Source organism: Scatophagus argus, chromosome 4 (assembly GCF_020382885.2).
Source record: "Scatophagus argus isolate fScaArg1 chromosome 4, fScaArg1.pri, whole genome shotgun sequence".
NCBI classification, from domain to species: Eukaryota; Metazoa; Chordata; class Actinopteri; family Scatophagidae; genus Scatophagus; species Scatophagus argus.
The window spans coordinates 1,416,416-1,440,581 of record NC_058496.1 but is presented as its reverse complement, the minus strand read 5'-3'; the positions used below and the strand labels follow the sequence as shown (position 1 = coordinate 1,440,581).

General features: G+C 46.1%; 3 protein-coding genes across 3 annotated transcripts; 2 read left to right on the top strand and 1 right to left on the bottom strand.

The window, feature by feature from the left end:
• The first annotated feature begins 9,561 nt into the window (after nucleotides 1–9,561).
• Nucleotides 9,562–13,234, top strand: LOC124057962 (fibroblast growth factor receptor 1-A-like). Its single transcript, XM_046386694.1, has 8 exons — nucleotides 9,562–9,729; nucleotides 10,014–10,164; nucleotides 10,854–11,044; nucleotides 11,214–11,358; nucleotides 12,110–12,229; nucleotides 12,496–12,686; nucleotides 12,856–13,000; nucleotides 13,126–13,234. Exons 2-8 carry the CDS (start codon nucleotides 10,077–10,079, stop codon nucleotides 13,146–13,148), a joined length of 903 nt encoding a protein of 300 aa, XP_046242650.1. The 5' UTR covers nucleotides 9,562–9,729; nucleotides 10,014–10,076; the 3' UTR covers nucleotides 13,149–13,234.
• A 3,251-nt stretch (nucleotides 13,235–16,485) lies between these two features.
• ankrd39 (ankyrin repeat domain 39) lies at nucleotides 16,486–18,648 on the bottom strand. The gene is made up of 4 exons (XM_046386695.1): nucleotides 18,236–18,648; nucleotides 17,969–18,072; nucleotides 17,672–17,875; nucleotides 16,486–17,579 (listed from the first exon to the last, which is right to left on the bottom strand). The coding sequence occupies exons 1-4, from the start codon at nucleotides 18,327–18,329 to the stop codon at nucleotides 17,433–17,435; spliced, it is 549 nt and encodes a 182-aa protein (XP_046242651.1). The 5' UTR covers nucleotides 18,330–18,648; the 3' UTR covers nucleotides 16,486–17,432.
• Nucleotides 18,649–19,029: 381 nt separating this feature from the next.
• Nucleotides 19,030–23,579, top strand: kctd9a (potassium channel tetramerization domain containing 9a). The gene is made up of 12 exons (XM_046386693.1): nucleotides 19,030–19,237; nucleotides 19,483–19,604; nucleotides 19,691–19,734; nucleotides 19,830–19,926; nucleotides 20,033–20,091; nucleotides 20,172–20,300; nucleotides 20,428–20,495; nucleotides 20,592–20,687; nucleotides 20,777–20,926; nucleotides 21,065–21,170; nucleotides 21,706–21,839; nucleotides 22,237–23,579. The coding sequence occupies exons 1-12, from the start codon at nucleotides 19,190–19,192 to the stop codon at nucleotides 22,351–22,353; spliced, it is 1,170 nt and encodes a 389-aa protein (XP_046242649.1). The 5' UTR covers nucleotides 19,030–19,189; the 3' UTR covers nucleotides 22,354–23,579.
• Nucleotides 23,580–24,166: the final 587 nt, after the last annotated feature.

The window sequence follows — 24,166 nt, the reverse complement described above, 5'->3', positions numbered from 1 at the left end:
AGAAATGTCAAATGATCGTGAAACGAACACTTTTACTTCACTTCGAAAAGCCCCACATGGACATAAAACAACAACATCAATCCTTTCTGTATTTTACAAAGAGGTTTAGCTCTGATTGAACACTAACTTCACTTTCCAAATTAAAAGCCTGACACGTTGCCTGAATACGGAGACAGCACAAGCTGCCGGTCCATGTGAGAAGAAGACAAAGTTTAACAGCAGACATGTAAAGCAACTAAATTTGTTTTCAACCAACACGAATACAAATTCACTGTCAGAAAGTAAGCACTTTCATCAACGTCCCCTTCAGGGCAACCATAAAACAGCTTTACTGCGCTGGCGCAAAGATCGTATGCTTTGGCAGCATTTCAGAGAGCATCAGAAATTCAAATGTATCTGCCAGCTCAGCACAAAACAAAAAAGTTTGCTCTGTCTGATCAAACACATCGTTCATATCTGAAGCACTCATATGGTCTTTGATTTCATGACACAATTGACAAATGATTGACGACCGAGGCTGCAGAGACACGTGAACCCCAGCTTGGTAGTTAGATTAAAGAAGGCCACGACAAAGAAACACATTTGTTTTCCAACGTCTGCTCGGCTTTCATCTTCCACGCGCTGTTAACCGTCCGATGAGGTGACTTTATTATTTGGTTCGCTTTACTGGAGATCCAAAGTCAGTATTTAGAAGGTCAGCGTTAGAAATGAGGATACTTGTGCTCTGTCTTCCAATGAGAAAGCAAATAATGTCTTACCGATTGTAACACAAGCACTAAACTGAGCTCCTCTTAGGCTTTTTTAATTTAAGTTACTTTATTAATCCCAAGATGAGAAATTATTTCTCTGCATTTAACCCATCACTGATTGAAACACACACACATGCAACATGCAGTGAAACACACACAGGAGCAGTGGGCAGCATCAAGCTCCTGGGGAGCATATTGGGGGGTTAAGTGCCTTGCTCAAGGGCACATCAGCCAGCTAATGGGGGCTGGGAACATGATCACTCCACCACACTCAAATTTTTCCTGCCCGTCCGGTGGGGGGAATCAAACCAGCGACCTTCCGATCACAAGCCGCTTCTCCAACCTCTAGGCCACGGTGGCTCATTCAGCTGTGTTGATACTGTATCCACCTAAAATTCACATTTTAAACTGATGCTACAAAAAGGGGATGAAATGTGACAGCTGAGTGCTGCTCCTGATTGGCTCCGGCGGATGTATGGGCGGGAACTCGATACCGTGGCTCCACTGGCTCCAAATGACATCACCAGAACAGGATAGCAAGGCTCATATAAGGGATATTTTGTCTTTGCTTTTGTATAGTAAACAACAGTTTAAGACCTCACCTTAGTGACTGCAGTATCTGCAGTGGCTTCACAACAAATTTTGTAATCACCGTGAGATTGCCAGGCGACTAGCATAGACACCAGGAAGTAAAAACTCCTGTTTCCAGTCTTTGTGCTAAGCTAACTTGGCTGCTTGCATTTCCGTTATAGTTACCACACAGCACACATAACACCCAACAACGTGTTCAAAAACAAGACATGAAGTATTAATTAGTGAGCTTCAGAGTTGCTGGTAGGCAGATTTCGTTATTGTTACACAAAGCCAGGAAAGCCTTAGATGGATGTTTGTGCTAAGCTAGCTGGCTCTATCCCAAAACGTTGACTATTAATTATAGTGAGTAACAGCGCTGCCAAAGGACATACCGTCTTTGGTCAGACGTCTCTTGCTTTTAACATTTCTAAACTGCTTTGCAAATGTACTTTTGGCTTAAATTAACTCGCAGCTTCAAAGAGAGCTGCTGACTTTGCAGCAGATGGAGTGTGAATCTGAAAACCACATTCATACCAGAGAAACAGCAAGCATGTTTATTAGGGTAACTAATAGTGAGAGTTAAATGTGCCATCAGCCACATCTGACGGCTTCAGTGCATCCAAACGCGACTGAAGATCTTAAATGCAACAGCAGTATGGAAGCAGACATTTTATATACTTTTCTTTTTTCTTTTTTGTGTCACTGATGAGGTGTTTGGTTTAGATGTGCATCGAGCTGTTAATGATCGTTTCAGTGCAGGACGGGAAGGCCTTGGCAGAACTCAAAACATATGGTGATTGTTTATGCATTTTGGTTGCTGATTGCTTCCTTCTGCTGATAGGAGGTGAGAGATATTTCAGAGCAGCGACGGCTTTGGGTGGTAAACAGACAAGGGAGAATAAAAAAGTAATTGCAGGCCAATAAAAGATGGTCTTTGGTTGTTTGTAGAGACACAGAAGAGACAGACTTTCTATTTTTCTCTTTCCTGGGACACACAGGAGAGCGAAGCTCGGTGTATGTGAGGCTAATTTAAAAAGGCTTCCATCATTAATTATTAACTTGTCTCTGTGACGTGTACATGCCACAGTAGCTCAACAAACACACAGGCAAGCTCACCCACAGGACTTAACAGAGCGGCGATAAAGTGAGGGGCACAAAGCCTGTGATTTGGATGAATATTTACACACTGCGGTCATGTTGCACCTGTGAGGAAATGCTAAAAATATGCTCAGGTGGTTAACTGATCTGAGGACCAGTAGGTTTTAAAGTCAGTTGGCTCAGACAAAAAGCTCCATCTGTTTTAAGCTGAGGTGGGGCATTTCTGATCACTCCTCGCTTCCTTTCAGCGTAAGGAAATGTGCCGGACACTGTTAAAGCCTCATGCAAAGGCAAACCGAAGGCAGGCTGAGCCACACATCAGCATGAGAACAAACAGAGAGTCATGCAACCCTCAGAGTGAACAATATCTCCCCCAGGGATGCTTTGCATGATGATTTCCCTAGCAGCTTCTTCATCGCCCCAAGGTGGTGTTTTATTGTCCTCGCTAGTCGTGTTTGCATTCCATTGTCACTGGGCAAGTACAAATATCCTCTTTTAGATGCATGAAAACCTCAGACAGGCCCTCCATTACGTAGCCCCATCCCAGCCCTCATCCATCCGTCAGCAGTGCCCCTGGTCTACACGGGGCCCCCCAAGCTCGGCTCACCACCCCCAGCCTACTCTTTGACATAACGCTGTTGTGGCTTTCCGGGCCTTTATGCTGGCTGTTGTCTGAGGCAGATTGAAGACCCTTTTGTGTGCGTCAGCCCCTGTCCTGAGTGGCCGGGGAGGAACCTGCTGGGCTGCGAGTGGAGAGACAGGAATGCGCATATGAATGGGCCAGTGTGTGCCGGGCACCTGCTGACAGAGGGAGCGTAACCATCTTGTTCAATTACACGTGCAGCCCGGCGTTGTGTTCCAGGGGTGAGGAATTGTCGCTGCTGTTGTCTGGTGATGTAGAAGCCCTCTTAACAAATGTGGTGTCAGCTGCATTGTTTTAGCTGTGAGTAATCAACACTGAATCATCGCCGGTACGTTTCCAGCGCTGTCTGATTGAAGAATCAGAGTTTGTCTTCACCTGCTTTTTAAACTTCATGTATGACAAGGAATATACATCACGTTCAGATCATACTGTTATCCAGCTGATCAAAGTTTTTGTCTGATGACCTATTATTATTATTATTATTATACATATCATTTCCTTTTACTTCAGTGGCGTCGTGCAAAGCAGCGTGCACGACCTAACAGGCCATATGGTGTCATTAGTGGGCAGTCGTGGATCAGCGGTTAGGGTGTCGGACCCGTAACCGGTGGATCGCTGGTTCAATTCCCCGTACCGGTGTCCATAGCTGAGGTACCCTTGAGCAAGGTACCTAACCCCCCCACTGCTCCCCGGGCGCTGCACGCGGTCGCCCACTGCCCCGGTTTTGCTGTGTGTGTGTGTGCACGTCACTTGGGTGGGTTAAATGCAGAGCACAAATTTCGTTGGAGTGAGTTCCCTCCAATGACAAAATATGTCACTTTCTTTTCTTTCTTTTTTTATATCAATAGTGTTTGTGTAATTACTCTCACTGCCAGAAGGGGGAGACAAAAGCTCTACACTGCAGGTTTAAAGGTCCACCATGTAGGACTGAGTGGCATCTAGAGGTGACACTGCAGATTTGTAACCAACTGCACACCCCTCCTCTAACCCTAAAGCCCCTGTCTAGAGTCAGTGTTGGGTTTGTCCATTCTGGGCTACCGTAGAAGCATGACAGACTCTGTGAAAGGTGAGCTGCTCCGTCTGTAGATGCATTCTAAAGTAACTGTTTCAGGTGATTATACACCAATCAAAAATTATTTTGAATTTTATATTCACTTTCTCTTGTTAGATCCCCAATAAATGCAGCAGGAATTATCAGTAACATATATGAAAAACTATAAAACTTACATATTGTTGCTATTACTCACACTCTAACATTAACCTGCAAGTAACATTTTAATGTTTAAATTGGATGACGTGGAGCTCATTTGAATTTGATAGTTTGAACCATAGAAGTGCCTCACGTGTTATGCGTGGAACCTGGTAAGTAACCACACTGTCAATGCAGTGGAGTAGAAAGTAGAACATATCCCTCTGAAATGTGGTGCTAAGTATGGATAAAAAATGTAAATACACAAGCAAAGTTCCCTCGCTGTTCTTCACACCACGATCCCGAGCACTTACCTCCTCATAAAGGAATCAGCTGGTATCTCAGGAGTGAATATCCAAACACCAGCATTCTGTGGTGACAAAAGGAAAATTAGCTTAAATAATGTATTTTAAGGTGTTGCTCAGTGTTTTATGGGACTTCTACTGTGTGTTTTCATTAGCACATATAAAAACATAGGGATACTGTACGTATCCCTATGTTTTTATATGTCCAAGATGTTGGAAAACCAGTGTGTTTATTGTTTCCATATCTGACTGAACACTAAAAGAGCTTGTGAGACTTAGCCAACTGTCTGGTAGTATTCATGTATTCATGTCTCCACTGAAACTATGAGGGCCTCTAAACAGTCGCTGGTTAGCATCCTGGTTAGCATGCTAACTTCAGTAGATATCTCTGCTACACAGCACAGGCGTGTTAGACATAACATCAACACTGACGTTTCTTCAGCTCCTCTTCATATTATTTGATATTTAAGTGTTTCAAACTAAAATTCTTCCGAAAAACTAAACTTGGAGCTCAGCTGCAGCGGCGCACACAGCTGATTAAAAGTTCCTCAGTGTGATTTCTAACAACAGTCTGGTATGATGGGACCTCAATATATGATCCCAAACGCTTAATTAATTGTCCTGTGACTCATATGGTTCAGCTTATGGGTTGTTTGTCTGGCTCTGCTTTTGAGAAGATTACATCTCCATAATCAATAAAAAGAAGTTCAACCATCCACCAGTGTCTGGAAGAAAGAAAACATCTGGGAAACTAAACTTTCCCTCTCAAATGCAGCCACAATAACACAAAAATCACAGCATGTTCACGGAGCACAATTTCCTGGGGAAACTTTCACATGATTATGGTCGCTGGGACGTTGACGTACGTGGACGTTTTGACGCTGTCCAGATGTCTTAGTCTCATTTTAGTCCAAGTGTGGCTACAGGAAGCCAAATTCCACTGACATGTCTTCCATATCCAATATTAAAAAGGCTGGCTGATCTGCGATGATGTGTTTTTCAGCTATAAAGCTAACAAATGTGTTAATTACTCCCACAGAAACGTGTGTATCACGCCGTCCTGGATCAGCCGATGAGCCTGACATTCCCACCGTCACAGTGCTGATTGGCTGGCGGAGCTGAGCTGCAGCCTCTGGACTCTGGACTGGTTCTCGTCACCCGCCGACCTGGAGAGCAGGAGCGAAAGATCTGCAACATCACTTCAACCGGCAGACAACATGCTGCTTTGAAGTGGGAGTGGACCCAAATTGGATTATGCAGCATCTCCACGGAGCAGCTCTCCTAGATTTGATTACCGCATGGCCCCCCCTCAGCCCACACCCACAATCCTACCTCCCCCATGCAGATGAGATGACGTGAGGCCGCCTCCCCCCTTTGCAGAGTCTGGTGCCTCGCTTCTCAGTGTGCGCCCATCTGCCAGCCATTTACCTGATTACTCTGGGACGACCCAGACAGGTCGGGCTCTGCCAGGGTGGCATTAATGTTGTACAGGTGGACACAGGAAAGATAAGGAGCCTTTAATCTGGGAAAACAAGCATCCACATATCACCAAAATGGAGAGAATTAACATCTGCTGCAGTGGAATACAGTTGAGAGTTACATACTTTGTGGTGTGGAACTACAGCATTAATTCTACAGCTTAGACATAAGTGTCACCTGGGCGAATGCACAGAACGGACAAGCTGTGGTCTTCATCCACAGTCAGGCTAATGTTTAAAACCCCAAACTCTGACTGCAAATACTCCACGCAAGCATGGCACACAGACCACCTTCTATTTCTGAGGAAAATAACACGCAGTCCTGGTTTAACTTGGGCTCATTATGGTGGAAGTGGGTTCCAGGGCCAGGAAGTTTCATTGCTTTCCAAATAAATCTCACTAAACAGAGCAGGAATCCAAATTCCTCATCTTGTGGAGCCTTCGCATTACGAGGAGGCTCTCCAGAAAGCTCTCGGCCTAAAAATCACACCTCATCCTTCCAGATATCACTTGTTGTAACGTTTGCACCGACGGCACTGAGTTAAGTCGTGCAGTTAATGACCGAAAATGGTGGAAAATGTCTTCTCCTCTTAACAAAGCTGCTGATTTTCACCCAACAAAGGCCCGTTTCTGATTGTTGCCACATAAAGGGGCAAAGCAGCTCTCAAATTCAAACCAGCTCATGAGAAATTTTCAAAAAGACTGAGGCCCTTTAATATTGCTCTGGTTTGGCCACGTGACACAGAGGGTTTTCATTACCTCGCTCACTGCGAGCAAATTCAAGACGTCGGCTTTGATTGTGCTACATGGAACCTGGCAGGAGAACAATGGGAAGGTGCTGCGGGTGTGACGGCGTGGCTGCTCCGATTCAAACAGCATCGTGTGCTTTGTTGTGAGAGCGAACAGGGACGTCTTCTACCCAGTCAGCTCAGCGAGCAGTGAAAACAGGCTGAGAAAAGCCCTGCTATTACTGACATGTGGCGCTCAGAGCGGGCCATCCTCGTTCCAGCTCCTCAGCTGTGTGGAAGGAGGAACTCGTCACTAAACAGCCTGACTAAAACACCCCCACCCCACCACGCCTTCCCCCCGACACCCCATCTCCTTGTGCTGTGTGGCGTCAGCTGCAATGAGCTCCAGATGTGGCCTGGCACCCCTCCAGTCACGGCACTGGATGTGGTTTGAAGGTAGTTTGGAAACACCACCCACCAGCGGACCCAATGAAAGTTCCTCAGACTGCAGCGAGAGCTTTGCGTCGCGGGTTCGTACTCGCGCAGGCTGCAGTACTGGAGTGCAGTACTGCTGTGTACATGTGTGGACGGCCAATAGGAAAAGGTTTCAGCCTCTTGTGTGTGTGTGCATGTGTTACTTATTGAACATGCTTTGAATAAGCGAGTATATGAGACAACAGTTGAAAGTATTTCCATCTGTTTCAGTAGATATGGAAATATCAACATCCTTTATTCACCCACAGGCTTCCATCCTTTGTTCCCTTTGCATATAAATACTGGTTCCAAAAGCGCTCACTGATGTGCCCTGCCTTTGATGACTTCACAAAAAGACGAGTGGCTTGACTAAAGCTAATAACTGCTAATCCCCATATGTAAATAGAATTTTAAAAAAATCCTTTGTTGCTATTCTTAACTAAGTACAAGTTCACAAACACGTGGGCTGAACTTTTTATTTATTTGTAGTGTGTAGTCTAGCTAGCTAACGTTCTTACAGGAACTTGGAACAACAGCTTATCAGGGCAAGACGAAAACCATCGCAATCGTCTCCACTTATCCAAATTTCCCTGATATGAGCCCTGCCATCTTGTTATGGTGATGTCATTTGGAGCCAGAATCTGTGCAGCAGTGATCGGGAGGTGGAGCTACAGTAACGAGTTCCCACCCATACACCCGTCTGAACCAGTCAAGAGCAGTTCTCAGTTGTCAATCATGACATTTCAGCCCTTTTTTATAGCATCAAATAACGAACCAAACCAAACTTATCAAAAAATGAACACATGAACTCAAGCAAGATAAGAACTACTTAAAGTGACAGAAACCATCTTTGGGGAAAATTTATTGGACATGTGCTTTGAGTTTTTAGTTTGTCTTTTGTCCTATCTGCTAACATGGAGGAGTTTATGAGCTGTACTGCAGCCAGCCACCAGGGGGCAGTCCAGATGCTTTGACTTCACTTCAAGAGAGCTCTCATGTTGTCCATTTTTATACACAGCTAGGGGTCCTAAGTAAGTATGAGCTAAAACGCTTGGACATAAACAGCAGTTGCAGGAGTGTCCATATACACTATGTGAAATTATAAAACTTGCCTAAATATACAGACGTGCCAAATTTACTTTTACAAACATTCAGTCTGTGGCAGTGATTGTCTGATATCCATCCACAGTGTCTTAGTGTGAGCTCTCCCAGCTTCTCTCTAACCCCGTTCAGCTCTCCAGAAGGAGGATCGGATGAGGTCACTTTGTGGAGGCTGCCAGCAATTTCACATGGTGCCCTGAATGAACAGCTTTGAAGATGCAGCTTTTAAGACAACAGCGCCCCCTGGTGCCACACATTCAAAAACCCGGCGGAAACCACCTCACAGTAGTGACGGATGTAAACAGCAGGATCATCTGCTTTTGGAGTGGGAGAGTCAGGCTGATCACCGGTCCGCTCCTCGTATGTAGTATACACGGAATGTATGCGCAATTTTGTTAGTTTTTACGATTTTGAACTATTGGACTATTTAGTGTAGTTATAATAAACCTTATGACTTTTAGATCAGATTAATTTTAATGTTATGCTTGGCATGAAACAAAGCATTAAACACTACAACACATGTTTATTTAACGTTTTATTTGTACTCCTGGTCGAACCCACTATGGCAGTAATGCTATAATTATTTCTAATGTCAGTGTTTAGAGCTGGTGGAGCTCTGCAGGACTGGTGGAGCCAGGTTTCCACCAGCCCGGCTCAACCTGCGTCCAGTCGGAAAGTCACAGCATTGATCCTGTGGAACTTCCGGCTAAGTGACATTCAGAATAAAAGCATTTTCGTCACACGGAAAAAACATTGCGTTATGTGCAGCAAATATGGTGCGCTGCGGACCCAAACAACAAACATAACATTAAACAATATGATATACCGAATATGGAGGGGGATATACTGTGTAAATATATCAACATTATCTGCCTTCCTATGAGAGGGGAGGTTAACGAGCGGACACTTTGGAAAACGACAAATGAATCCCAACGTAAACTCGAGTTAAATTAAGTAAAATAAAGAAAACAATTTATGCGACTGCAGTCTAGAGGAGCAGGTAACACAACAGAGATAATGTTCGCTCCATTTTCTGTCCTTGGCTTACGTCTAAAACGTGTTTTATACGTGAGTTAGCACAATCTTAAGAATTCACAAAGTACAACTAACTAGTGAGTCGTAAGAAACTTTATCGTGACATTTCGTTTTGCTAGGTGTTGCTCATGCTAGCTTTTATTTAAAGATTGGACACCGGAAGTTGTCTCTGTTACCGTCGTCACCTTGACGTTGGTCCGGAAGATGCGCGTGGTCAGAGTTAACAGGTGAAGTTCAGTTAGGATTGGCCAAACGTTGACAGTGTGGATTAGTGAGCTTCGTTTGAAATCTGGTTTGGATCTGGAAAGTTTTTCTGCATCCAGTCAGCTCGGGAGTCTTCTTACCTGTCCTGTAAGGTGAGTTTATTATTCCTTCACTCATTGATTCAGCTTCTCTTCACTGCTTTTACTGCTAAATGAAATAATTTATATTTCACCGAAGAACGTCATGTTTAAGATTTTTTTTGGCTCAAGCAGGTATTTCACTCCTGACATTCAACATCCTGTTTTCCTTCAGAAAATAATTACACGTTCTTGGAAAACTCACGTGTTTTGCGGTCTTCAGAGACCCCAGAGTCCGTTTCAGGTGTCACAGGCTCAGAACTACCAAACATAACCAGTAAAGTTTCTCTCAAATCAAGGGACAAACTTCTCACTGAAGGTCTGAAAGGACTTCTAGTCGCAGCTGTAGCTCCCTCAGAAGGATGCTGACGAGGCCACCTGTCCTTCTGTCTCTGGCTTTACTCGCCCAGGTGTTCAGGACCCAGGGCCGGCCTGCCAACGTCGGTGGAGGTAAGATGACTCAGAAACCGACTCTGTTTCTGTTCCATCTTAGAAACGGTCAGGTGATTTCCTGAGGTACCGATGGAGAACATCAGGTCAAGCGATACTTAACATCTTCGTAAATCATCTTAGTTGTTTTAGAAACTCCGTGAAAACTGTCTCCGTCCGCCCGTTTGATAGCGGACTATTTTAATAATAAGTTAATTCAGTTGTTCTTCAAGCAAAAATGTCAAATATTTGTTGGTTCCAGTGTCTTAGAAGATTTTCCACTTTATTAAATTATTTTACAGACTAAACATTAATGGATTGTGAAAATAATCAGCAGACTAACTGAGAATGAAAATAGTGGTTAGTTGCAGCCCTACTGGGCATGTGCGTGCTGGTGTCAACAGGAAGCTGGTTGCAGAAAATAGTTTGGCTATTTTTTAAATTCTACTTTTATTTACTTCCTTATTCACACTTAATTTGTTAACAAATTTCCTGAAAACAGGACAGAAATGAAAAAAGAATCCTGTTATGATGGAAACGTCATCAGTTGCACTGTGATGTTGCCTCTCTTTTCTATCATCAGTGTCCTTGTTTGCCATCTGTGTCCAGTAACACAACCTTGACGCTGCATGTGTGTTTGTCTTTGATATTGATTCTGGCTCTGATGTTGTCTCTGATGTTGGGTCTGGTGTTTGCTTCCCGTGCTGCAGAGCGCTCTCCCCACAGGCCGATCATGCAGGCCGGACTGCCAGCTGATCGCACCGCGGTGGTGGGCAGCGACGTGGAGTTTGAGTGCAAGGTGTTCAGCGACCCTCAGCCTCACATCCAGTGGCTGAAGCACATCGAGGTCAACGGGAGCCGAGTTGGCCCTGATGGGTTACCGTACGTCCGTGTCCTCAAGGTAGGAGCTCGTCCTCTGCAGGGGCTCTCGGTGGGACCTTTGGGGGCAGGTGGTGTTGGATGGCGGAGGAGAACGCTCCTCCATCCTCTTCTTTCAGAGTCCTTCACTCATGGTTCCTTTTCCCCTCTTGGGCCTCTTGTTGGGTCTGCTTCCTTTGTTATTTTTCTAGACCGCTGGCCTTAACACCACGGACAAGGAAATGGAAGTCCTCCAACTGAGAAATGTGTCTTTTGATGACGCTGGGGAGTATACCTGCTTGGCGGGCAATTCTATCGGGTTCTCTCATCAGTCTGCATGGTTGACCGTTTTGGAAGGTATCAGTGGTTCTGTCTCTTGCCTACATTTCCATTTTATCAAGTTTCCAACCCCACGTCTGGTGCCAAATATGGTTTGCTCCACTAAGAAATACATAAAAGTTTTGGTGACAACAGCTGATCGTGAGCTTGGGATGCACAATACTGAAGTTAAAGATATTTTCCAACTCATTTTGGTCGATTGCTGACACCAGTATTCCCATATATTTTTCCACCTAATTGCAGAGAACATCATGTCATTCCTTAATCAACATATTCTGACTACTCTTATTGTGGTGGCCCACAATGCCGACCTAACAATGCTTTAAAAAAGCACAATAAGAAAACTACTGAGGCAACATTTTATGGTGTGTGGGCATAATTTAAACATCATCTGCGCTGTCGTGGACGTGTCTCATTCCTGAGGACTGGAATGGGCAGCGGCCAAGTGCAGCTCATTTGAGTCGCTGGTGTTGGTTCGGGGTGTGATGGTACACCTCAGTCCACATGGCACCTTGGTAGTTTTACATAATAACATCACACTGACATGAGGCTACAAAATGTCAGATCAGTCACGACGCATTTAAGGCAGTAATCACATTTACCTTCTACAGTTTATATTATCATGAACATTCATTAGGCTCTGGTGTTGGATTGATTTCACAAATATGATCAATCAATCAAAGGTGATCCTTATCTCAAAAGAACAATAAAGTTTTTCTAAAGGGTTTTTGCTTTTGGTATTTCTACTTCACTTGTATATTGACTCCAGGAGACGGGCAGGGTAGGCAGGGGAGCCGGAGAGACGACAAGACGCGGCAAAGGGCCAAAAGCTGCGGTCGAAGTCGGGCCTCCAGGACCAAGACCAGACCCCAACACAAGGCTCCACCAGGTGAGCCACAGGTTAAAACAGACTGATAGATTAAGTCTGTTTCCTTGGGTGATGGATCCATGATGAGAGGAGGGATTTTTCCCCTCTAGGACCTCTTCATCACATTATACAAGCGACCTTGTTAGCAATCGGCTGTTTCCAGTAACACAACCTTGACCAGTTGTAGGTTTACTTTGTCAGCTTGAATCGCTGCATGTGTTTGATATTGATTCTGGCTCTGATGTTGTCTCTGATGTTGGGTCTGGTGTTTGCTTCCCGTGCTGCAGAGCGCTCTCCCCACAGGCCGATCATGCAGGCCGGACTGCCAGCTGATTGCACCGCGGTGGTGGGCAGCGACGTGGAGTTTGAGTGCAAGGTGTTCAGCGACCCTCAGCCTCACATCCAGTGGCTGAAGCACATCGAGGTCAACGGGAGCCGAGTTGGCCCTGATGGGTTACCGTACGTCCGTGTCCTCAAGGTAGGAGCTCGTCCTCTGCAGGGGCTCTCGGTGGGACTTTTGGGGGCAGGTGGTGTTGGATGGCGGAGAAGAACGCTCCTCCATCCTCTTCTTTCAGAGTCCTTCACTCATGGTTTCTTTTCCCCTCTTGGGCCTCTTGTTGGGTCTGCTTCCTTTGTTATTTTTCTAGACCGCTGGCCTTAACACCACGGACAAGGAAATGGAAGTCCTCCAACTGAGAAATGTGACCTTTGATGACGCCGGGGAGTATACCTGCTTGGCAGGCAATTCTATCGGGATCTCTTATCAGTCTGCATGGTTGACCGTTTTGGAAGGTATCAGTGGTTCTGTCTCTCTTCTGGATTTCCATTTTTAACCTTGATTGCTACTTCCTGTTCTACAAGCAGCGGAGGTCCAAAGAACTGACCCCCCTCTGTCTGTCTCTTCTGTTTGGTTGCAGCTGAACCAGTGGTGCAGCCGTGATGATGTATGACACCTGGTGTCCAAACCACTCTGTTTATTCTTTGTTTTTCTTCTCCTGTCAGAAATGTTTGTGTCTTGTTTTCCTCCAGTTGGAAGTTTGAGCTTCACTGTGATTCTGATGATGATGATGATCTGTGCACAAACACACCATAAGGCTGATTTTATACACATTGTTGAAAGTGTAAATTTTCTCTAAGCTCAGCAAAAATCAGATTTTAAGAGGCGGAGCCAATGAGCGTGATCTGTGACATCACAAACAGTCTGGCAGCCAATCGTGGTCCAGTTGTGTTGATGTGGAAACCTGAAGAGTGAAGCAGGAGATGTGAGGTAGAAGGATTAGCCGCCACGCCAGACACACATTACTGAATGTTTTGTATGCCTTCATAAATGTGGGGAGGGGATGTTTAGTAAACTCATGATTTTGTTCATCAAACTTTACTTCTTAACACGTTACGACATTCTGAACTTATACTCTAAGAAGTTGACTGCCATCAGAAAAATGACTCCACCACTGAGAAGGAGGCTTTTGTCCTTGCTAGCTGGCTAAGCTATCAGCAAACAACCTCACTTAGCATTTGCTGTAAAGCAGCTGTGCAGTGACAGTCAGAAGAACGGCAGCATGTGATTTGTTGACATCATGCAACATTTGAATTTCGCAAAGCTCTCGCTGCAGTCTGAAGAACTTTCATTGGGTCCGCTGGTGGGTGGTGTTTCCAAACTACCTTCAAACCACATCCAGTGCCGTGACTGGAGGGGTGCCAGGCCACATCTGGAGCTCATTGCAGCTGACGCCACACAGCACAAGGAGATGGGGTGTCGGGGGGAAGGCGTGGTGGGGTGGGGGTGTTTTAGTCAGGCTGTTTAGTGACGAGTTCCTCCTTCCACACAGCTGAGGAGCTGGAACGAGGATGGCCCGCTCTGAGCGCCACATGTCAGTAATAGCAGGGCTTTTCTCAGCCTGTTTTCACTGCTCGCTGAGCTGACTGGGTAGAAGACGTCCCTGTTCGCTCTCACAACAAAGCACACGATGCTGTTTGAATCGGAGCAGCCACGCCGTCACACCCGCAGCACCTTCCCATTGTTCTCCTGCCAGGTTCCATGTAGCACAATCAAAGCCGACGTCTTGAATTTGCTCGCAGTGAGCGAGGTAATGAAAACCCTCTGTGTCACGTGGCCAAACCAGAGCAATATTAAAGGGCCTCAGTCTTTTTGAAAATTTCTCATGAGCTGGTTTGAATTTGAGAGCTGCTTTGCCCCTTTATGTGGCAACAATCAGAAACGGGCCTTTGTTGGGTGAAAATCAGCAGCTTTGTTAAGAGGAGAAGACATTTTCCACCATTTTCGGTCATTAACTGCACGACTTAACTCAGTGCCGTCGGTGCAAACGTTACAACAAGTGATATCTGGAAGGATGAGGTGTGATTTTTAGGCCGAGAGCTTTCTGGAGAGCCTCCTCGTAATGCGAAGGCTCCACAAGATGAGGAATTTGGATTCCTGCTCTGTTTAGTGAGATTTATTTGGAAAGCAATGAAACTTCCTGGCCCTGGAACCCACTTCCACCATAATGAGCCCAAGTTAAACCAGGACTGCGTGTTATTTTCCTCAGAAATAGAAGGTGGTCTGTGTGCCATGCTTGCGTGGAGTATTTGCAGTCAGAGTTTGGGGTTTTAAACATTAGCCTGACTGTGGATGAAGACCACAGCTTGTCCGTTCTGTGCATTCGCCCAGGTGACACTTATGTCTAAGCTGTAGAATTAATGCTGTAGTTCCACACCACAAAGTATGTAACTCTCAACTGTATTCCACTGCAGCAGATGTTAATTCTCTCCATTTTGGTGATATGTGGATGCTTGTTTTCCCAGATTAAAGGCTCCTTATCTTTCCTGTGTCCACCTGTACAACATTAATGCCACCCTGGCAGAGCCCGACCTGTCTGGGTCGTCCCAGAGTAATCAGGTAAATGGCTGGCAGATGGGCGCACACTGAGAAGCGAGGCACCAGACTCTGCAAAGGGGGGAGGCGGCCTCACGTCATCTCATCTGCATGGGGGAGGCAGGATTGTGGGTGTGGGCTGAGGGGGGGCCATGCGGTAATCAAATCTAGGAGAGCTGCTCCGCGGAGATGCTGCATAATCCAATTTGGGTCCACTCCCACTTCAAAGCAGCATGTTGTCTGCCGGTTGAAGTGATGTTGCAGATCTTTCGCTCCTGCTCTCCAGGTCGGCGGGTGACGAGAACCAGTCCAGAGTCCAGAGGCTGCAGCTCAGCTCCGCCAGCCAATCAGCACTGTGACGGTGGGAATGTCAGGCTCATCGGCTGATCCAGGACGGCGTGATACACGTTTCTGTGGGAGTAATTAACACATTTGTTAGCTTTATAGCTGAAAAACACATCATCACAGATCAGCCAGCCTTTTTAATATTGGATATGGAAGACATGTCAGTGGAATTTGGCTTCCTGTAGCCACACTTGGACTAAAATGAGACTAAGACATCTGGACAGCGTCAAAACGTCCACGTACGTCAACGTCCCAGCGACCATAATCATGTGAAAGTTTCCCCAGGAAATTGTGCTCCGTGAACATGCTGTGATTTTTGTGTTATTGTGGCTGTATTTGAGAGGGAAAGTTTAGTTTCCCAGATGTTTTCTTTCTTCCAGACACTGGTGGATGGTTGAACTTCTTTTTATTGATTATGGAGATGTAATCTTCTCAAAAGCAGAGCCAGACAAACAACCCATAAGCTGAACCATATGAGTCACAGGACAATTAATTAAGCGTTTGGGATCATATATTGAGGTCCCATCATACCAGACTGTTGTTAGAAATCACACTGAGGAACTTTTAATCAGCTGTGTGCGCCGCTGCAGCTGAGCTCCAGCACAAGTTCACTTGTCGTCCGCCATTGATATGCACACAAGCTTTAGATAAGAAAAGCTCACTGATGAGGTTTAGTCATGGAGCACTTATTACACAAAAAAACCCGAAATAAAATAAGCACGCAGCTCTGATGAGTTCAGGATCTGCTTGTTGATGTAGAGGCCTGTTGAGAACAGGCTGAGTCAGGGGTGGCCTTTCAGCGTGGGTTCTGGAGAAGGCAGACGACCACTGGTGGAAGATCTCAAACGATTCAAAGGTTCAGACAGGATTTAAAGGCCATGAAGTTTCTTGCTATTGCCTGTGTGTGACTGTAATCAAACTTAAAACAGTCTGTGGACAGACTTCTGCGTAAAGAACTCGGGATACGAGGACAGTCCTCAATCATACGATGGCTGCACTTTGAGGCCCACTTTCATAAAGTAATTCAAACTCTGAAACATGTCCGATGATACAAACGTAGAATAACTTCATTTAATCTGCCGCAGTGATTTGTTGGCGTCGGTCCATGATGTCTCTCTGCCAGCTCTAACAGCTACTCAGACGCTTTTCTCTCTTCCTGTTCAGCTCTCCTGCAGGATGATCAGATGAGGTCAGTGTGTGGAAGCTGCCAGATAATTTAAATGGTGCACAGAGAAAAACACACAGGCAGATTTTAGGGCAGCAGCGCCCCCTGCTGCCACACATTCAGACATCCAGGGAGGATCACCTCACAGGAGCTTTAACTTAAAGCTCCAATGTTAATACAAACTGCTTTGTCAGACATGTTCAGAGCAAACAGTCATTAATGCAGTAGAAAGAGTAGATGCTGGTGTTTGCAGTGCATAAAGTAGCTCCAACTCATCACCCCAAAGCCACTAACAAGGAGCTTTCTGACTCAAAACGCTGCACAAATTATTGTGAGGACATTATTATTCATGTGTCATTTTCTGTCCTTTTAAAGTCAAATAATTTCTTCACATAGCAGGTTGAAGAGGAGCTTGACTCGTTCCTGTCCGTAGCTCAGCAGAACTATTGAAATGAGAAATCTGGTTGCCAGGCTGATTCCACAGTGGAGCCATCAACAAAAGCTCAGTGCAGCTTCACGAGTCTGAAAACGGCACCACTCGGCTCTACGTTACTCCAGAGGAGACCGGAAACTGTTGCCACGTCCACTTATTGAAGTGAATGTTTATTTATTCCACAGCTACCTGATAAGAGTGCAGCGCTGGTGTTTTACACATTTCTGCAGTTTGTTAATAACTGATGGAGCTGACTTTATGGAGCTAAAAAATGTACATCCCGTTTGATTCAGCGGCTCTTAAGGAACAAGCAGCCAGATGTAATGAATCCAGAATGTTTTAAGTGAACCTCAACGAGGATGTTTTGATGTGACCGAGTAAGTCAAGCCCAGACGCAGTGCGTCTGTTCTCACTGAGGTGGCTTTAAGAGCTCCTGCAGATCTCCCTGCGGGGCCAGCTGGTAGGGTAGCTGGAGCCTGTTGTTCTGCTGGCTGCAGAGGGCCGGACTGTGCTCCAGAAGCAGCCGACACACCTCCTGATGACCCCGTTCTGCAGCCTGCCCAAGCATTTAACAGAGAAATGGTCAAATGGCGATCAAACGGTCTCTCTGGGACGGTTTCAGTATCTCACCGCTGCTACAATCTGTACCTTATGTAAAGGGGAGGCACGGTCATCATCACAGAGCGTCGGGTCTGCGCTGTGCCCCAGCAGGAGCCTGACCACATCCACGTGACCACAGTAAGCTGATCGGTGGAGCGGCGTGGCTCCGCCTGGCGTCTGGGGAGATGCACAAGCGCCGTTCTCAAGAAGAAACGTGCACACAGCAAGATGACCACTGCGACTGGCATAGTGCTGAGACAAAACACACAGACACGGCGGAGGAATTTAGATACATGAGAACTACACTGAGGTGTGCACAGCCAAACACCCTGCCTGCACACTGACCAGGGCTGTGTATCCAGCCGAGTCTCTCAGGTTAGGGTCTGTGCCCTTCTGGACCAAAGACGAGACTTTCTCCAGGTCCCCATCCATTGCAGCAGCCCAGATACCTGCAAAGAAGAGTGACACCACACAGCACAGACAGACCCGTCAGGAAAATCATCGTAAGGCATTTAAATGAAACATAAAACATGCAAAAGTTTGAATTTTGGAGTACTCAATTAGAATCATGGCTTAACTGGACCACCACATGGCTGAGACTTTAATGCAAACCTCGCTCAAAGTCCATCTCATTCAGCGTCTGGTGAACACTGGGAGACGAGACAGGATGAGAGCAGCACGAGCAATGTTGTCTATCAGACGCCATCGTGCTAACAGCTGCAAACCGATTCAGACCGGAAACTGGACAGCAGTTTTTGAGATACGGAGATGAATCAACATTACGCTGTCTGACATTTCCGTGTTTCTTCTTCTTTGGTGCTCGATTAGCTTCCAGACAAACATGCTAGAAATAACAAAAACAAGAATCCAGATAATGTTTAACCGAATGACTAATGTATGTTGTCTAATAACTAAAGTACAAGCTGACGACAGGCTGCTTTGTGTTAGTCAGTACGAAAGAAACTTCAGGATGGCTAAACGCTTGCGCCAAACCACCAGACGGATTAAACGAACGTGTTACGTGCTTACGTATGAACATTCCGGCCAATGGCACGGCTGCAGTCCGGGTGTGCCATTCAGGGACTATCTGATTTTTTGAGTTTGTAGTGTCAGATTTATTTGGGGAAAACAAAGACAGCACAAAACTTTGTGCTGTAGCGGCACGATGATGAATAGCTGTTACACTGCTGCGATGGACCATTTTTTACATTTGATCCTAAAAACCTACTCTTCATTTTATTAATTGACGGTATGACGTTTCTTTAACATTGCCATTAGTACAAATTTTGTACCTGACAGTTAAGTAATAAATAAAAGTGTAATTGTAAATGTGGCCGCGAGAGCACACTTTTATTCATAACTGAGTTTGGGAGTGCTGTATAAATATGCATCTTCAAACTCTTTGTTTTCCGATAGCAATCGAACGCCTCTTTTGTCTCGTGTTGTGGTCTGATGCAGCTAAGACTGCTAGCTAGCCAGCTTGAATCTGCAGGCAAGCGTTAGCTGGCAAACGCCACATCATTGGTGCAATTGTAACAAAGTACTTACAGCCAAAGCGCCTAAAGAATGAGAAGAGTTACCTTATTTATTAACGGGACTTCCAGAAATGGCAAGGTGAGTATGAAGTTGTTGAGTGGGGGAGCTCGGGCCGCAGAATGACTGGCTTTTTCCACTGTGTCATTACAGCCAACTCGGGCTACTGTTTGTTTAAGTAACAGCAGTCCGATGAAATTAACGGCATCATTTCCACTCCCGGAGCTCGTTTACGCTGCTCACCGGGGCTCATTTAACACGTTATACACGAGTGACCCATTTCCCTTTAAATCCCTAACAACCCAGTGATGTTCAATCCTCTCCAGGTTGTAGCAGTGTACGGGACTTTGTCCGACTTACTGTCCGTAGCAAGCAATAAGTTAGGAATCAAAGCCTCCTGTTTGTACAATGGGAAGGGTGGTCTCATAGACGACATTGCCCTGATAAGGTAAGCTCACACGGTGATAATGCATGTGTTGCTGAGCGCTTTAAGAGCACGGAGCTCACTGTGTGACCTGTCTGCGTTTCCGACAGAGATGACGACGTGCTGTATGTGTCAGAGGGAGATCCATTCATTGGTAAGTGCTGCCGTGTCTCATGTCTCATGTCACGTCAGTGGAAATGTGAACACGGTCTCAGAGGCTCCGTCTTCTTCTCTCTTTTTATTTCACAGACCCTCAAAATGAAGCCAGGGTCACATCTGAGAAGCATGGAGCCCACACTGACTGGCTGACCCTCAACATCGGCGGTCGTCCCTTCACCACCACCAGGTGTCTGCGGTCTTGATGCTGCTCTCACCTGAAATAATCAGATCACAAGCCTAAGTCCATTTTTGTGCTTTGCTTTCACTGCTGAACGTGTCTGTTTTGTGTTCAGGAGCACCCTGGTCAGCAAAGAGCCTGAGAGTATGCTTGCCCACATGTTTCGAGAGAAAGGTGAGTCACAGCCAATCAGTAAGCGTTTGAGACATCCTTTTGAATGGCTCTTGTCGTTGACCTGTCGTGTTTGGCTCCAGATGTGTGGGGGAACAAGCGGGACGAGCGTGGAGCTTACTTAATCGACCGCAGCCCTGAATACTTTGAGCCTATACTCAACTATCTGAGACATGGTCAGCTCATTATCAATGAAGGCATAAATATACGAGGTGAGCTTTTTGACGAGTCCCAAATAACGATGTGGACTTGAGGCAGGTTGTTAAAATCCCCGCAGCAGCAGTTTCCCGCTGAAACAAAAAGGGACGGTTTGGTAGCGTTGTCCTGAATGTCTTTCAGGTGTCCTTGAGGAGGCTCGGTTCTTTGGGATTGAGCAGCTTGCTGAGCAGCTGGAAGTAGCAATAAAGGTAATGTGAACTGTGGAAGGTAAGCAGGTTGCATTTGATGATTCCATCACACCCATGAACGCATCGCGACTCACCACTGGCTCGCTGTTGAAACAGAACACGCAGCCGCCTGAGGACCACTCTCCCATTTCCCGCAAGGAGTTTGTTCGCTTTCTCCTGGCAACGCCCACCAAGTCAGAGCTCCGCTGTCAGGTACAGCTGCACCAAAACGTTTCCGCCCGCTCCATCAGTTCTGCGGATCAAGTCAGCGTTTTCACTCTCTTTCCTCTCGCTGTTCTTAGGGTCTTAATTTCAGTGGCGCAGATCTGTCCCGACTTGATTTGCGTTACATCAATTTCAAGATGGCCAATCTCAGCCGCTGCAATCTGACACACGCCAACCTTTGCTGTTCCAACCTGGAGCGGGCGGATCTCTCTGGAGCCAACCTGGATGTGAGTTTGAACGCATCCACCGTCACACTCGCCTCATTAAAGACACAACGAGAGGAGTTTGGTGTTTTCTTCGTAAATCATCACTCAGCGTGAACCTACGAGAGTGTTCTGAATACTTCTGATGTTTGTGCTTTGAAGGGTGCTAACCTGCAAGGGGTGAAGATGCTCTGCTCCAATGCTGAGGGAGCTTCTCTAAAAGGGTGCAATTTTGAAGATCCATCTGGACTGAAGGCCAACCTGGAAGGTAATCCACCACAGCTGCTCAGAATCTGTAGTGCCATGTTAGATGCTGGTCCGGACTGGACTCGGATAGCTGGATCTGTCCAGTCCGTTCAGCTCAGTTCTACGGGCCTGTCTGCCCTATCAAACCTTTGGCAATTTTTCTGTTGGCACTAGTTTGTTGTAACCGTAAACTTAAACTGTTCAGTCCGGCTTTCATCAGACTTGGTGTAAAAAAGGTGTGTGTGTGTGTGTGTGTGTGTGTGTGGGGCTGACTGTTCGGAGGGCAGCACACTCTGCTCCTCCTCAGGCGAAAAGCAGATAAATTTATACAATAAACATGCAAAATGAGAGCGAATGTGTTGTGTGCGAGTAAAATAACAAACCATCCCGATCCAAATCCATAACGTTGGAAGGTTTTACTGCGCTGAGATGTGAAACGAGTCGACAGGCTGGTTGTAAGTGAGGATGTAAAGGACTCAGCGTGTGGACGTGTCACGCCAACAGAAATGTTGAAACGTGATGGTGGTCGTGTTTTAACCAAACGTTCTGGTAAGCAGGTGCTAACCTGAAAGGAGTCGACATGGAAGGAAGCCAGATGACGGGCATCAACCTGCGGGTGGCCACTCTGAAGAATGCAAAGCTGAAGAACTGCAACCTGCGGGGAGCCACTTTAGCAGGGACCGATCTGGAGGTGCGTCAGGGCCGTCGGGGGGGGTTAAAGACCTTCATGTTGGCTCAGCTGGCACACTTATTTACAGCAGCTCTGCAGGACCAACAAAAGCTTTCTAGATTAACATGCTGAATATTACTGCTGCGTCCTAAATCGGCTTCATCGCTGACAGCCCAGCGGCAGAACCCCCGCGTTTTGTTGGGCACAGCAAGTGACTGCAGCTTAACGTTTCCTCTGGTTTTGGTTGTTTGTGTTCCTCTCTGTACTGTACATGAGCCAAAGCACAAAGGTGACACCTGCTGGACCAGTGTGGCCCAGTCAGCTGCAGCCTGATGTCACACCTTGATGTGAATGTTTTCACCCGAGTCATTTTAATCCTCCCGTCTTGTGGTTTTTGTCGCTGCTGCGTCTTTTGCAGAACTGTGACCTGTCCGGCTGCGACCTTCAAGAAGCCAACCTGAGAGGCTCCAACGTGAAGGGAGCCATTTTTGAAGAGATGCTGACCCCTCTGCACATGTCGCAGAGCGTCAGATAACTCGGCTCCTCTGTTGCTCTTCTCCTCCAGCGTTTCCCCCTCCTTCCTCTCTCTCTTTACCTGTCTGCGGTGCAGGTAGCTGTATGCACACCCCTGCCATTCCACCGATATTATGTTAGCTTTAACTACCTTGCACTAGACTTTATTCAGGGTTGTCTCTGTATGTTTGTACGGTAGGTTGATTTTAAATGTTCATCTGCGTACATCACCAAAACAACACAATGTTCTCAGTGTTTGTAGATGACTGTACTCGTTTCGTGTTCGACACCATTCAAATGACTTGATGTGTCGGTGATCTGTGTGCAGTAAAGTTCAGAGCTTCGCTGAATGCTGCCGTAGCAGAAACAGAAGGTCACTTACCAATAACTTCTATGTTACTCTTGAACTTAATTCTGCTGGATTCGACCTCCTGCAAAGGAAGTGATGCAAGCCAAAGCCATAACAGCAGCACAGAGTGTGAGGCAGTGCTGCGAGTGCACCATAAAACTATGCGACAGGCTCGTCTGAAACACAGCTGGGGTATGCAATACAGGATTCACAGCTGTGACCTTCCTCCTCTGAATTATTGTCTTCTTCCAAAAGCTTTCCCTTGTTTTTCTGTGAATCTACCTCTTTTGTTGTGTGAGAGTGATCCACATGCATGCGACTGTGGCCCCGTTTTATCGTAATGCTTCTGTGTTACTCATCACTCCGACCCCGACTTCTAACAGGAAGCCATTTTCACGTGTTGAAGCGGGTTTGCCTGGCAGCGTAACTCCCACGTATCGAAGTAATGTCACTTAATCGTGCTTTGAACTTATTTGCACAAGCATACGTTAACTTGTTTATACCTTATCACCAAAAATGTTTGGTGCTCGTAATCTTCTGTAAACGAATGGTCGTTAGAGCGGGCAGGTGCTGTCACCTGAGCTCTCTGCTGGACGTCTGCATGTGTGAAGAGCTGCAGCTCTGATGCAATACTGTTCGCTCAGTTCAACACTAGGTACCCAGTCTGTGAGGACGAACCATGAAGGCAATCATACTGTGCGACTGAGTGTGGGAATCGATGGACGAGTTCCGCTTATTTATTTTGATGCATCTCACCGAATGCAATACGGAGCAAAAGTCGGCTTGTGTTTGAGACGGAGGAGCAGCCGAGGCCTCCCTGTCTGTGATTATTGCACTCGACCGTGGAAATCTTTTTCCGTAAATGACTGTTATAAATAAACTGCTATGAAGAAGAAAAAGCGATTGTGTTAATCATTTGTTGTGTCTCAGGTGTTTTGTACATGAAATCTAAGGTGTCCTGCCCTGACTGCTGTTGAGTTTCCGTTTGTTCGTCTCTTTGTCATGAACGTCGTATCTCAGGAACGTCTTGAGGAAAGTTCTTCAAGTTTAGCGCAAACGTCCACTCGGACTCAAAGATGAACTGATCAGATTTTGGAGGTCAAAGGTCACAACATTTCACATAAATATCTAACAGGATAAAATGGTGCAGTGATGACCAAAAGGTCAAAGAGGAAATTTCAGAATCGGCTACGCCCTGAACGGGTCACCACGTACACCCGACACCCACGACCTCCTCACAGCGAGGCGACGCGGCCAACCACTGCTGCATTACCATCTGTGGACGTGACTCAAAAGATCGGCTCAAAATTAGGCTGAATGCTCCGGAATATACTAAGTACTAAATCATGGCCTCCATCTTTACACACATTTCTGTTGTTAATATGCTTGAAATGAACATTCTGACTTTGATCACCACGACATGAACAGAACTACTTCTCAAACAGCTTTAAAGTCCTGCTAATTCTGATTTAAAGCATCAAGTTGC